Below are 16,009 nucleotides of genomic sequence, written 5' to 3' on the forward strand. Positions count from 1 at the left end.
GCTCTTGTTTTATTATCCAATCTGCCACTCTATGTCTTTTAATCAGAGCACTTAGTCCATTAACATTTAAGGTAATTAATAGATATGTATTTTTTGCCATTTTAAACCTTGTTTCCTAGTTGATTTTGTATTTCTTCTTTGTTCCTTTCTGTTTGTGGTTACCCTGGTTTTCAAGTATATTAACTCATTACTATATCTATTTGCTTTAATTGGTAGTCATATAAGCTCAAACACAGTCTAAGAAAAAATCTACATTTTTCTTACTCCCATCCCCCACATTTTATGATTCTGATATCCTCTTTTACATCTTCATGCTTATCCTTTTGCTGTTCATTGTAGTTATAATCACTTCCACAAAAAATTTTTGATTGTTTTTTAATCTATGTACTGGCTTATTTTAGTGTTTTACTTTCCTATTGTGATTTTCTCTTTCCTTTATAGATTCTTGCTTCTTTTCTATTTAGAGAAGACTCTCAATATTTCTTTCAGGATAGATTTAGTATTGCTGTATTTTTAAACTTTTGCATGTCTGAGAAATTCTTTCTCTCTCCTTGTATGATCAGGCCACCCAAGACGGTTGTTCTCCTGCTCTCTGTACATCCCCTGCTCAACCAGTGCCTGCTTCACCTATACCCTACTCACATGACTGACCTTCCTACACATACTTGCCCCCACCCCAGCTAGTTCTTCCTACATATTTGCCCCCAACCTAGCTAGTGACTGTTCTAATCTTTAGATCAGAATATATCCACCATGATTGATAGCTTATCAAAGGGGCACTGAGGGGGTGTGCCCCTCTGCTAGTTTCCCTGGTAACCAATGAGCCAACCTGACCTCAATTCCCCCTATAACTGGTAACCTTGCCCTCACCCCGGGAACAAAGATTGCCGCCATGTCCTGCCCATCTGCCACACACAGTGGGGTGTTGCTCCAGGACCCTGCTTCAGTCATGTTAGATCCCCCATCCATTAAACCATTAATGTCTCTGTCACTGACTCAGGGCTCTTTCTTTGGTCTCAAGGATGGACTAGTACAGAGCTTGTAGGCCTGCAGGGTGCAGCCCCCAAATTGACAAAGCCAGCAAGGAGACCCAGGAAACTCCTGTGAGCACAGAGATATCAGGAAATAAGGACAGGGAATGGAAAGTTGCAGGGACTGTCCACTAACATGTGGGGTACAAAAGTTGTGGGAGAAATCCCAATGTGGCCGTCTACTAACACATGGGGCCCATAAGTTGCAGGGGAAATCCTGGGGTGGCTATCCACTAGTATGTGGGGCCCTATGGTGGCTGTCCTTGATGAATGAGGGCTGCCAAGAGAGTATGGAGAACAATGGCCTAATGGCTCTGCTATTGTATCAAAATGAGCCTTTTGTAATTGGTTTGGCTTTACTCTTGGGTGTGTGCATGAGTGCCCCAGTATATGAGTCCAAATCCTGTTGTCTCTCCCTGATTTTGACCCTTGTTAGGGGGTCCTGGTAACTTGAATGCTGATTCATGTTCCTCTGAAAGTGATGGATATGAATGTGAGTGAATGATATGTACTACTGTCTATCACTATTGTTTGTTTAAACTGAATTGGCTATTCAGAAACTGAAAAAATTCCCTGAAAATGTCCAAGATGGGACTCTTGACATTCTAAAACTGTTTTTTGCATATGCCATTAGAGGAAATTAGCTTTCTAGAAGGAAATGGTATTTCTCTTCTTGTGCCTTTGAGACATAAATAATCTACCTGAGAGTAAAGGGGGAAAAAGAGACCCTCTTAAACTCTAGCAGGAAAACTGTGAGGTCTCTGTGTCTATATAGATATACGTATGTCTATGTGTACCTTATAAATATGATGTATCGCTGTCTCCAAATGGCATGGCGAAGATTGGTTTGTGGATGAGCTCTGTTTAATTGGCTTAAAAGAAATTAAGCACTTATATAAATTCTCAGAAAGATAAAAGAAACTGTCCAGAATGAATTTCAGGTTCACATGATCTGGGAAATATTCAGTACTGAATTGATATCTGCTATTGAAACTACTTAAGCTTGTTGGTTTGATTAATATAGATATGTCTTTAGAGTCATCAGTGTTAAGTATAATACTTCTGTAGTACCTAGGTTTACGAGAGGTCAAATAAAACCTTAATATATCTGTTGCAAATTTGTCAGCAAGGAAAATAACTTGGGGACTTCCCTGGTGGCGCAGTGGTTAAGAATTCACCTGCCAATGCAGGGGACACAGGTTCGATCCCTGGTCCGGGAAGATCCCACGTGCCGTGAAGCAACTAAGCCAGTGTGCCACAACTACTGAGCCTGCCCTCTGGAGCCCACGAGCCACAACTACTGAGCCCACGTGCCACAGCTGCTGAAGCCCGTGCGCCTACAGTCCATGCTCCACAAGAGAAGACACCACAATGAGAAGCCCATGCACCACAACGAAGAGTAGCCCTCGCTTACCACTAGAGAAAGCCTGCGCACATCAGCGAAGACCCAACGCAGCCAAAAATTAATTAATTAATTAATTTAAAAAAAGAAAAGAACTTGATATAATGAAACTTTAAGGAAATGTAAATGAGATAAGAGATTTGGGACAAACTCTCTAGGAATTACTATGTTTTGGGAATGTCTATCTAAAATAGTCTCTCCAGATTTTGGCAACTTGAAACTAAATGAAGAGAATTCATTGACTATCTGGGTCATTTCAAATAGGATAAAATATTGGAACATTAATTGCTGGGTGGGTCTAAGTTTACCTACCTTTGCCTTCTTAGGAGAGGAAGACTAAAGCGTAAGTTTTCCAATCAAGAAATGCTGGTATAAAAAAAGTTCACAATTACTTACTCCTTGGTTTTTGCCAGAGATTAAGGTTTTTAAGGGTTAAGATTATAATCAGTCATAATTCTAGTTATTGTAACCAAGTTTCTTTATTGATTACATTGTAATCAGGTGTTTAACTGTACCTTTTTAAGTCTTCTGTCATTTATAGACAATTATTGTTGTACTCTGATGCTTTTGCAAAAAGTGCTTCATCTTCAAGAAGATTCATAGGAAGGACTTTTTGACAAGTACAGGTCTCATAAGTTTCAGCTCATACTGCTGAACTGGGTAAGAAATCAAGGAATGCTAATGGAAAACCTGATGATTTCATAAAAAGTTAAAAGGATTGGTTACTGAGTGAACTGGTGTATACGGTTATAATTTTTATGGTTTTTGTCTGGAGTATTACTGGTTTTGATCTATGTTTTCCAGATATAGGGAAGCCCTTGCCTTCAAGTTAGTTATGACTTCCAGCAATTTGGTAAACTATACCTATGGGTAAATTGAAACATTTTTCTTTTCTCTCTGCCTGGTCCCTCCAGAAATTGGAGACTCTTGGGTTCCAGGCAGGTGAATTGGAAAGACTGTCTTCTGGCATGTGCAGGAATCTCAATATTTGGGGGACTTCTACAAGAGGGGACTCCACCGAGGCAGAGTTGATGGCAGGCCTTGGTATGGCTTTCCTGGCCTTGAGAGGCCTTTTGGGAATTCAGTCTGAGACTTCTGAGGAATTCCACCACAGCCAGTTTGGAGGAGCCTAGGTGGCCACTGTAGGTGTGATTTTTGGACACATTCCTGTATTACTGAAAACTTGTTTTCTGAACTATATTACAGACCTGGACAAAAACGACAGGCAGGTGTGGTTGGTATTATCTCAGAATACGGATATGGCTTGTATTTTGCTTAATGGTCATGATCTTCCCTGTGTTGTGCCTGTTAGGTGTCTTACATTTTGTCCCTAGCCTGAGTGGAGGAAATCTATTCGAGGACTGAGTAGCAACAATAACCTCACTGAGAAAAGAGTCTAATTGCTGGGTTAATGGCAACAGCAAGATGCCGTTGTTGTCTTCCTCTGGATTTCCATGAAAAATCGACCTGGCTAATGTGACCATGTGGAGACAACTGACAGTGGCGGGGTGGGGGGAGGGGTGGGGGAAGACCCTTCCCATCTTCCTGTCCCACATGCCAGTACGTCAGAAGGACCCTGTCGGTAAACATTACCATGTAACACATCATACACTTTGACTGCCCATGAGCCCCCCCCCCGCCCCAGGCTATGCTGTGTGGAGTGGAATAGGCTGGCTTCTGGACACACAAGTCCAACTAGTGTGATTAACTGTTTTTTGTTTGGAAAGACCTAATGCGTCCACCCCTAACAAAACATGGGGTAACTGCTAACTCCACCAGAATGTATTTTTTAGAGCCGGGGCCTTCTCCTCCTCATAGGGGTTGCTCGGGATTTGTGAAAAACAGGGTTGGCCTTACCTTCCTTATAACCAGACAGGGCACTGCTGCTATTGACTCCCTCTGCATTACCCCAGTAAGCGCTTGGCTCCAAAATTTGCCCACATTCTGGCAAATGACTGTTCTTAGCCTACTAGGTATCTTACTCTTGATGCTCTTTGGCTGCTGCCATCTGTATTTGTGGCATCTCTTTGCAGTGCCCCCCCCCTACATACCTGACCCCAGGGATATCACAGAAGAGGGGCAGACCAAGATGGTGAGGGTCGTGCAAGGTATGTAGGGGTGGAGTGTATAATCAGGCCACCAAGATGGCTGCTCTCTGCACATCCCCTGCTCAACCAGTGCCTGCTTCACCTACACCCTACTCACATGACTGACCTTCCTACATACTTGCCCCCAACCCAGCTAGTGATTGTTCTAATCTTCAGATCAGAATATCTCCATGATAACTTATTCATGGGGTAGTGAGGGGCGTGCCCCTCTGCTAGTTTCCCTGGTAACTGATGAGCCAACCTGACCTCAATTCCCCCTATAACTGGTAGCCTCGCCCTCGCCCCAGGAACAAAGACTGCTGCCATGTCCTACCCACTGTCTGCCACACATGGTGGGGTGTCGTTCCAGGATCTCGCTTCAGACATGAAAGATTCACCACCCATTAAACCACTGAGGTCTCTATCACTGACTCCAGGATCTTTCTTTGGTCTCAAGGATGGGCAAGTACAAGGCTTGTAGGCCTGCGGGGTGCAGCTCAACACTCCTTCTATTGTAAATGATACTCTCCCTGGGTGGAGTATCCTAGGTTGCAGATATTTCCCTTTCAGGACTTTGAATGTATCTTGCCACTCCCTTCTGGCCTGCAATGTTTCTGTAGAGAAACCAGCTGATAGCCTTATGGAGATTCCCTGTTTTTCTCTTGCTGTCTTCAGGATGCCTGCTTTAACTTTTGCCATTTTAATTATTAGATGTCTTGGTGTAGGTCAGTTTGGGTTCATCTTGTTTGGGACCTTCTGTGCTTCCTATACCTGGATATCTGTTTTCTTCTTTAGGTTTGGGAAGTTTTCCACCAAAATTTCTTCAAGTACATTTTTGATCCCCTTTTTCTCCTTCTGGGATCCGTATTATGTATAGATTGGCTCACTTTATATTATCCCATAGGTTTCATATACTGCTTTCATTTTTTTTCATTTGTCTGTCTGCTGTTCTGACTGGGTGATTTCAATTATTTTATCTTCCAGATCACTTATTCATTCTTCTGCATTATTTAGTTTGCCCGTGGCCAGGACTGTCTGTGTAGGTCTCTCTTTTTTCTGCCTACCACGATGCAGCTACTGCACTGCCCTCCAAGCCTCTGAAGCTCCCTTTCTGTCCCGGCTGATCTCCCAGCCACTGAAGGGGCTTCCCAGAGTGAGGGAACTTTTCCTCTTTCACAGCTCCCTCCCAGGGGCACAGGTGCTGTCCTAATTACTTTTTTTTTTTTTCTTTTGTCCTACCCGGTGATCTTTCTTACAGCTTTGGTTGTATGAGATCTTCTGCTAGAGTTCAGCAGGTATTCTGTGAGAACTGTTCCGCATGTAGATATATTTTTGATGTATTTGTGGGAGGAGGTGAGTTCCACGTCCTTCTATTCCGCCATCTTGACCTCCACCTGTCCTTATTGTATAAGGTTCTTGAGGATCAAACCTAGCGCAGTGCTCCAGTGGCCAAGGGCCAGCTCAGGTTCCAGCATGAGATGTGGTAGGAAGCAGGAGAGCCACCTGCTGGTGAAACTTCATCCATCAAAAGTCAGCAACTAGGTTATCTTCTTATGTTCCAAGGACACCCCCAGAGTTTGCCCCACTTTCCTTTCATCCCTATATCACTTGCCTCCAAAGATGCTCTCCTAACTCAGTCGAAAACAGCTCTCTCAGTTCCCTCTCTTAAGCAGCACTGTCCAATAGAACTTTCTGACATGATGGAAGTATTATTCAACTGCACTGTCCACTATAGTTACCAAAACCCATGTGTGGCATCGAGTACTTGAAATGTGACGAGAGCAACTAAAAACCTGAGTTTTTAATTTAGTTTTAATTGTATTTAAATAGCTAAATGTAGCTAGTGGCTACTGTACTTGGATAGCACAGCAGTAAAGCAGTGGTTCTCAACCTTGTCTGTCCCCTAAATTCACCCCAGCAGGGACCTTTTAAGAATCCAGATGAGCAGCCCACACCCTGAATCAATTAAATTACAATCCCAGTATTTTTTAAGCTCTCTCTGGGTATTTCAAACATGTGGCCAAAATTGAGAACCGCTGCTCTAAAACCAGTGTTTGGCAAACTATTGTGCCTAAGAACCTCCTGGGGATCTTGTTAAAATGCAGATTCTGATTCAGAGGCCTGAGGTGAGAACTGAGATTCCACAGGTCAAACAAGCACAGGCTGCTGCCCCTGGGCCACACTTGAGTACCAAGGCTCTACCCCAGCCCTTCTAATCCGTTCACTTACGCAAACATTAGGTACTTTCTGAGCCCAGTGGCATGACAGTTCTGGCTTTTACAGTTTCCATTCTAATCGGAGAAATAATAAGCTTGTGATCTCAAACAGTGATAAATGCTTTGAAGTAAATAAAACAGTGTAGTGGGATAAGGATGTGTGCAGCAACTGCAGACTTCAGGAGGTGAATGTTTAGTTTTTGGCTTTCAGGAGCCTACAGGCGAAGATCTGGAGAAACATGCTCTCTGGGGAAGAGGCTGCTGAGGCAAGAACAGGCCTGGCAGAATAACGCTCAGGTGAACAGGGAGAGTGACAGAGGGGGGATCAGAGAAGGGCAGTGGTGGTGACGGTGAGGAGTCTGGACTGTGTTCTAACTGAACTAAAAGCCGCAGTAGGGCCTTAAGCAAGAGCATGAGGAATGCTGATTTACTCTGAAGAGATTGCTCACTGCTGATCTGACTTTCTGATAGTTTTTCACAGCATCATTTAACTGCTAAGGCTTGGTCTCCTCTTTCCCCTTTGCTGATTTTATTCCCCCTCACACTGTAAAAAGAAATACAAAGATAGGTCTTTAGGTATAAGAAAAACCAGGGAATCATTGTTACTTCTGAGGAAAGCCAAACTCAGAACTAGGCACTTCAGAGAAGCTAGGGTGGAGACTCTGCCATTGTAAGAAGCAGGCAAGGAACTCAGGGTTGCCCCCCTTCTCCGGAAGCTCCTCGTGGATGACTTCTGGGGAGGGTGTCAGTAAACTGTAGCCCACCTTCCTTCTGCCAGATTCTTGCCTTAGGCAGCAAGAGGATAGAAGGTGTAACAAATAAAGAGCAGCAGGAGGAAAGAAGGGACCCAGTGGCCACCTTTTGTCTGAAAAAAACCTGCCGAAGTGAGAGACTGCCTCTGTTTGGAGTCACAGAAAAGCCAAGCCAGAGATCAGGACTCAGCTACTGCAAAGGAGTAAGCCAACATGGGTCTTGGTTTTCTTCTTTCTCTCATTAATACAATTCCAAAACCATTTCTATCAGAAGCAGTTAAATGACGCTGTAGCACAGGAAGCTGTCAACCAAATAAATCTTAAAATGCATATAAAAGGACATGAGTTGAATAAATTTACACGTGGCCTCATCAGGATACAGGGTTAGTTGGCAGTTATTACCTTTAAGAAAATCCTAGGAAAGATATGCACCCAAATGTTAACAGTAGTTACCTCTGGGAGATAATATTAGATGGGAGAAGGAAAAAGAAGGGTACCTTCTGCTTAACTTTCAAAAGTTAATCAAAATACTAGTAGAGGGACTTCCTGGGTGGTCCAGTGGGTAAGACTCCACACTCCCAATGCAGGGGGCCAGGGTTCGATCCCTGGTCAGGGATCTAGATTCCACGTGCCACAACTAAGAGCCTTCATGCCACAACTAAGAGTTTGCACGCCGCAACTAAAGATCCTGCACACCCCAACGAAGATCCTGCATGCTGCAACTAAAGACCTGGCGGAGCCAAAAAAAAAAAAAAAAAAATACTAGTAGAGAAAAAGGAGACTCCAGGAGAATTTAACTAGATGATACAACTTCTCCCAAATCAAAGGAAGGCCTGGCCTCTTGGTTAAATCATGTTTCCTTAAGTGCCTTTTGTACATATTATTACTCTCCTAAGATGCTTCATTAACAAACAAGAATCTTTGTTCAGGTAAATTTGTGAAGTACGATAGCTGGTGACATCCTGGAACACACTCTGGACCATGCTGGGTGCGGTAGGCTGCATAACGCTCCCCACCAGCTATGTCACATCTTAAGTTTCGGGACCTGTGAATATTTATATGGCAAAAGGAGACTTTGCAGATATGATTAAGTTAAGGATCTTGAGATAAGAGATTATTATGGACCATCTGGTGGGCCCTCAATGCTATCATAAGTGTCCACATAAGAGGGAAGCAGAGGGAGATCTGACTACACAGAGGAAGAAGGCAATGGAAGCAGAGAGACTTGATGCTAAGCTGTTGCTGCTAAACAAAGAGGAGGAGCCATGAGCCACAGAATGCAGCTCTAGAGACTGGAAAAGGAGGGCAAAGATTCTCTCCTAGAGCCTACAGAGGGAGCATGCCCTGCCAACACCCTGGTTTTTGCCCAGTGAAACCATTTTGGACTTCTGACCTCCAGAACTACGAGATAATAAATGTGTTGTTTTGAAGTCCCCACATTTGTGGTAATTTGTTACAGCAGTCATACGAAATGAATACAATGAGTTAAGGTCTAGGAATCGGGGAAGGAGAGCAGAAAGCATAAGAGTTAAAGTCCCACATAGCTGGATTGGAACTCTACTCTTCAACTTACTGACTTGGCTGTGGTCCAGATTTCTCCAATTCTCAGCTTCTTCATCTGAAAATTGGGGCTAACAACTTCCTCATGTTTAGTGTGAGTATTCAATGAGAAGGGAAGTAGCAGATGGATCGCAGGGAGTATTCAAATGTTGGTTCCCTTTCCCTGGCTGTTTTCTCTTCAGAGGAACTGCCAGAACCTTGTCTTCTCCCAGGCGGCTCCTACTGTGGAAGTCACACAAGGACCCCTGAAGACCCAGGGTGAGATCATTGTTGGCCTTGCTCGGTATCATATATGTGCCCGCTGTGCGAATATCCACCAAGAGAGGCTGATTCAATTGTTCTCATCCTCTAACTACAGTTTTTACCCATCATAATAGATAATCAGATGCAGGCCCAGTAACAAGAATCATCCCTTACCTCTTAGCTACTGTGATGATTAATTTTACATGTCAGCCTGACTGGGCGATGGGATGCCTGGGTATGTCTATGAGGGTGTTTCCAGAAGAGATCAGCATTTGAACTGGTGAACTGAGTAACGCAGATGGCCCTCCCCATGTGGTGGGAATCATCCAATCCATTCAGGGCCCAAATAGAACAAAAAGGCAGAAGAAGGGCAAATTCACTCTCTCTGCTTGAGCTGAGACATCCATCTTCTGCCCTCAGACAGCAGCACTCCTGGTTCTCAGGCCTCGGGACGTGGACTGAATTATACCACCAGCTTTCCTGGATCTCCAGCTTGTGAAGAGCAGATTGTGGGCGTTCGCAGCCGCCATAATCACGTAAGCCAATTCCTATAAGAAATCTTCTCTTATACGTATCTGTTCTATTCTATTGGTTCTGTTTCTCTGGAGAACCCTAATACCACTATTAAATCTAAATTATTCCCCTGAAAGGGAGATAAGAGGGCAAGATGAGGATCACTGCAACAGTCTGAGAAGTCACCATGATCTGACAGCCCTTTAAGGACAGGCCCTGTTTATCTGGGCTGGGAAGAACATGGAGCCCAGAAGTCTGAATGGGCCACTGAAAGTTCATTATAGCAACAGAAGCCTGCCCATGTGTACTCACTGCAAAGAAGGTCAAATCCTCTGCCTTAAATGTTTAACTTTAGCCCTATCCTGTGTCCTCCTATAACCCTGAGATGTGTATAGCTTCAAAACATGACACTGAAAGGACTGACGGTGTGATTTATTTAGTTTCAGTATACTGCAGTGGATTACAAATAATCTCTACGTTTAAATGGAAACTCTTCTGTCATAAGAGAGCAAGCTGTAACTCAAGGACTGGAGCCGGTTTCCCCCATCCTCGCAGCGCTGGCTCTGGCCAGTCAGCATTCACATCAAACTGACCCGTCTATTAGCCAAGCCCTCTCTCCCGACTGCCAGCCTTCTGAATGGAATGACAAGGGGCCATGTCTTTAAAAATGTCAAGGAGCAGAAATCTCTGCTGATTCCCCCAGGAACCTCTAAAGGCACGGGTTCTTTAAAGCAAGCTAGAGAATGAACCTGTCAGTGGGTCGGCTCTGTGGAAGAACAATCCTGGTCCCTCCCCCTGTTCTCCAGTAGTGTGCTAGTGGCTCTCAAAAGATTTCAGAGAAATTTGCTTTAAGGAAAATCACAGCTTTCTTGATTAGCATCTAAAAGGCACTTAAGCACATTTTCACTTAGGAAATTGATTGAGCGATGGAGAGTAACACTGAACCATTCTCTTATCCTGAATGGCCAACATTCTGGATCTAAACTGGTAGGTGGCTGCACGGCCGCGGTCAAGAGAGCTGGTTCTCGTTATTCCCAGGCCTGGCCGTGTTCACTGGCTTCACTGCACTTTTTCAAAAAGCAGACTCCACGTCACCCATCTCCACGCACACAGTCTTTAGTTGTGAATAATATTCAATTGTCACACGGCCATTCTCTCTGCCAAACCCTGAAAGGAAGAGAAAGGGTGAGGGTGAGCCATTGCGGTAATCCAGCCACAGCGACCTGCAGAAACAGGCACTGCTCCCAGGGCTGGGGAAGAGCGCAGGGCCAAGAAATTCTGGGATCAAGTCCTCAACTGCATGTATTAGCTGTGGAGCTAGACGCGGGAAAAGGGACACACTAGCCTTTGGGGGTGGGGAAATATTTAGGTTTCATTTCTTACCAGTATGACTCTTAACTTCTAGTATCTACTCTTCTATTAACTTCTAGTATCTACTCTTCTAGACTAAGGTCTAAAAATGTTCAGACTTTCTTATCAAGCATTAGAGCATTCTCTACAATTATCAATCAACCTGATGCCTTTGAAAGTCAGTGCTAACTTAAAACTTAACTCTACATAATAGGCTTATTAACCTTCTCTTATACTAAATCTGTAAGAGCACCTACTATTTACACTCTGTCCACTCATGTGGGGAGTGGACCCTTTTGGCTCTCAGGTTACTCAAAGCCAAGACACTGCCAATCACTAGTAGATGAGGTTACGTGCTAAAAGGACAGCCTTCCTTGTGTCCCTTACCCCAGACTGAGGCAGGCTCTGCATCCTAAGAGCAAGGCCCAGTCTCCAAAAATGCACATCTCCAGGGGGCATCATTCCAAATGGGACATACACAATGGCCCTGCTAAGGCCTCACTCTGCCTTTTGTTCCTTTCCAAATCCTCTCAGCACGGAGCCCATTGGGCATGTTAGGCCAGCTTTCTGTCCCTCTCATCTCATGTAGGCATATCTATGGGCACTGATCCAAAGATTCAGGTTTAGGGAAGGGAAAGCTGGCCTCAGAGGCCCCACTGAGGCCAAAGCTGCAGATTCTAAACAAACTGAGGGTTATTAATTAATAAAACAGAGCCTTGGTTCCTACCCTGCATTTACGTCTGTGTTACAGCTCCTCCAGGTACCCACAGGGACAAGAATGACTAGTGAAGTATGACTAGAGAATGCCAGAATGATACCAAACGCAATACCACATAAAACTGTCAAATTAACACCCACCATCTCATCATCATTCATCCATGTTTATATGTTTGCCAACACTGTGATGGCCATAAATATCTGCCAGGAGACTAGGGGTCAGACTCTTAGAATGGTGCACCTACAAAGTCCAAACCAATTTTCATACAGAGTTGGTGAAATTAGCAACAAACTCCAAAGAAAGAACCTCAAAGTAATGGCTATGTTTCTGATGCCTCAAATCTCCTAACAGACTAGATTTACAAACTTGCCATGGTTAGAACGCTTAGGGGTAGTTTTACACTTAATGGCAATCACAGACTGTGAGGAAAAAGTAATCCTACCCATGAGATAAACCTTTCTAAGATGTATGTCAGCTGTTCACAATCCAGTCTACACATCAAAGACTTCTGGAGAGCTTTTGGAAAAAATAAAGATGCTCAGCTTCCATTCCCAGAGACGCATACAGTGGGCCTGGGGAGGACCAGGAATTCATATACTTTTCCAGGTGATTCTGATATACACACAGGTTTAGGAACCTGTTCCATAAGGACTGAATTATGACCAGTGTCTCTAGAGACGGGGGTTTGCTTTCACAGTTCCCAGATCCTCACCTGACTTCTTATATCCACCAAAGGGCAACTCCACTGGGCTGACATTATAGTTGTTAATGAAGCACATTCCAGCCTGAAGCTCAGCCACCACTCTGTGGGCACGCTGGATATCCCTATGAAGGAAAAAATGCATTGGTTATTCATAGTTTCTTTTGCTACAACCTTAACAGGAAAAGTTAGACTGTCACTTCTAAGGGTCTCAAAACATTGCCAAATTCTTGTTTCTTCAAAATGTGTTTTACAATCTTATACCATCCATGCAAAATAGATAAGGATTTGAATTTTATAGTCTCATCCAAATGCATGTACAAAATAAGTAGCAGCAACAAGGGTGCCAAAACAATTCAATGGGGGAAAATAGTCTTTTCAACAAATAGTGCTAAAACAACTGGATATACATACGCAAAAGAATGAAGGAAGATCCCTTTCTTACACTACACACAAAAATTAACTCAAATGGGTCACTGACCTAAAATGTCAGAGTGAAAACCACAGAACTCTTTGAAGCAAACAGGAATAAATCTTCATTACCTTCGGTTAGATACAGTCTTCTTAGACATGACAGCAAAAGTAACAGATAAAGAAAAAATAGAATAATTACACTGACAAAATTTTAAAATTTTGTGCTGCAAATGAGACTATCAGGAAAGTAAAAAGACAACTCACAGAAATGCAAATCAAAACTGATACAAGACACCACTGCACAACTGCTAGGATGGCTAAAATCAAGAGAACCGACAATAACAATTGCTGGCTAGGATGTGGAGAAACTGGAACCCTTATACATTGCTGATGGGAATGTAAAATGATACTGCCACTTTGGAAAACAGTTTAGCAGTTCCCCAAATAGTTAAACACAGAGTCACCATAGGATCCAGCAATTCCACTCCTGGGTATATACCAGAAATGAAATATACAAATATCCACACAAAGACTCATATATTAATGCTCATAGGAGCATTATTCATAATAGCCAAAAAGTAGAAACAGCCCAAATGTCTATCAATGGGTCAATGAATAAACAAAATGTGATATATCCATACAACAGAATATTACTCAGTAGTAGAAAGGAATAAAGTAGTGATACATACTATAACAATAAATGAACTTTGAGAAGAAGCCAGTAGATGAACTAAGTGAAAGAAGCCAGTCGTGAAAGGTCACATACTGTATGATTTCATCTATGTAAAATATTCAAAATACGTAAATCTATAAAGACAAAGTAGATCAGTGGTTGCCAGGAACTGTGGGGAGGGGAAAATGCAGAGTAACTGTTATTGTTCTTAAAATGAAGAAAATGTTCTAAAATTAGATTATAATGACAGTTGTACAATCTGTAAATATACTAAAAACTACTGAATTGTACAATTTAAATAGGTGAATTGTTTGGTACATGAATTATCCCAACAAAGCTTTTTAAAAAAAAAAAAAAAAAAGGAGTTACCCCCCTTTGTAACTGGCCTTTGTCTGTATTTTGGTGGCGAAGCAAAGCAAGAGGAGAGACTTATCCCACTCAATCCTCAAATCAAAAAAAGCAGCTCCTGGGACTTCCCTGGTGGTGCAGTGGTTAAGACTCCACGCTCCCAATGCAGGGGGCCCGGGTTCGATCCCTGGTCAGGAAACTAGATCCCACACGCATACTGCAACTCAGAGTTCACATGCCACAACTAAAGAGCCCGCCTGCCACAACTAAGGAGCCCACATGCACAACTAAGACCCGGCACAACCAAATAAATAAATAAATAAGTAAATATTTTAAAATATACATATATATATATCAAAAAAAAAAAAAAAGCAGCTCCTGAGAATTCCCTGGCGGTCCAGTGGTTAAGACTCTGTGCTTTCACTGTCAAGGGCCTGGGTTCAATCCCTGGTCGGGGAACTAAGATCCCATAAGCTGTGAGGCGCAGCCCAAAAAAACAAAACAAAACAAGCAAACAAAAAAGCAGCTCCTCAGAGAGGACTTTTAGGGCTGTGAAACTACTCTGTATGATACTACAACAGTGAGTACAAGTTATTATACATTTGTCCAAACCCACAGAATGCACGCCAAGAGTGAACCCTAACGTGGACTATAGTCTTTGGGTGATAAAGATGTGTTCATGTAGCTTCATCAATTCTAACAACTGTTCCACTCTGGTGGGGGATGTGGATCATGGGGGAGACTATGCATGTGTGGGGCTGGGGTAGTTGGGAAATCTCTGTACTTCCACTCAGTTTTGCAGTGAACCTAAAAGTGCTCTAAAATATAAAGTTAATTAAAAAAAAAAAAAAAGTAGCTCCTCACTTTTTTCTTCAGAACTCAAAAAGAAGCTATTACATCAGGTCTTCAAGGGAGACTTGGGTCTTCCATCCCACGTTCCTGACCACAAAACTACAAAAAATAATAACCTTGTGTATCACTAAAGAAATAGCATAATCCCAAGTGTAAACAGTCTTAGAAAACTGCCTACTACTGCCAAAGACTAATCAGAGTTTGTATATAAACAAGCAATCTGCAAGCATTTTCTAAGAAATTTTTCTCCGAAATCACTTTTTGTTTTTCTTATAGTGGTTAAAGTTTATGTACAAAGATATTAATCCCAACATAACTTACAATAGTTAAAATTGGAAATAGCACCCTAAATACACAACAATGGAAAAAAGGCCCACGTGTGTTACAATGCATTCTAATTTAGGGACTACTATAAAGCTAAAAATCATGGCTTTGAAGAATACTGCCCAGTATTTATATGCTTATGGATTTCTAAATTCCTTGACATACATGTTTTTAATAGGCACCTAACATGATGCTTTACGTAGATCAGAAACTTAAATATTTATTCAATGTATGAATGAAAAAAGGATAGAATTTTCATCAATAAAGCTAATAGCTAATTTAAACTCAACACTAGGGTTCTCTGGCCATTCAGGGCTAACTGTGAAATGCTACTTTGCCATCTTTTGACTTTAGCTGAAGCAAATAGAAAGTGCTGATGAAAATGCAGTGAGGGCAAACTCCAGTGAGGGAATAAGATCAATTACATATCTAAGAAGACACTGCAGCCCCATTTCTTCAAAGCCATTTGGGGTGTCCTTCCCCACCTACCTGGTGAAGACACCAGCCGCTAGTCCGAAAGTGGTATCATTGGCTCTTTCCAGAACCTCAGCTTCAGTGTCAAATGATAAAATGGACATAACCGGTCCAAAGATCTCTTCTTTCACACAGGTCATGTCATCTCTACAATTAGCTGCAAACATTATTAAAAAACCAAACATCAGCGAAGGAATGATTATTTCTGGCACGTTAAAATTTCCTGTTCACAGTAAACAGTGAATACACAGCTTTAGAGAAATTTCAATGTGACATTTTCAGTGTGAATATAAATCCGAGCATCCTTTCTGCATGACGATTTAACACTACGTATTAAGGAGCCATGGCCTCT

General features: G+C 42.6%; 1 protein-coding gene across 1 annotated transcript in view; it reads right to left on the reverse strand.

Annotated features, from left to right (window-relative positions):
* Positions 1–10,221: 10,221 nt before the first annotated feature.
* The window catches only part of ALDH9A1 (aldehyde dehydrogenase 9 family member A1), a 28,052-nt gene continuing 22,264 nt past the window's right edge, over positions 10,222–16,009 (reverse strand). The window contains exons 9-11 of the mRNA XM_007191079.3: positions 15,673–15,814; positions 12,585–12,697; positions 10,222–10,971 (exon numbers count right to left, since the gene is read on the reverse strand). Coding sequence (XP_007191141.1) covers positions 10,877–10,971; positions 12,585–12,697; positions 15,673–15,814 — 350 coding nt within the window. The 3' untranslated portion in view covers positions 10,222–10,876. The remainder of the gene's footprint in view (positions 10,972–12,584; positions 12,698–15,672; positions 15,815–16,009) is intronic.

This window comes from Balaenoptera acutorostrata, chromosome 1, assembly GCF_949987535.1.
Source record: "Balaenoptera acutorostrata chromosome 1, mBalAcu1.1, whole genome shotgun sequence".
Lineage (NCBI taxonomy): Eukaryota > Metazoa > Chordata > Mammalia > Artiodactyla > Balaenopteridae > Balaenoptera > Balaenoptera acutorostrata.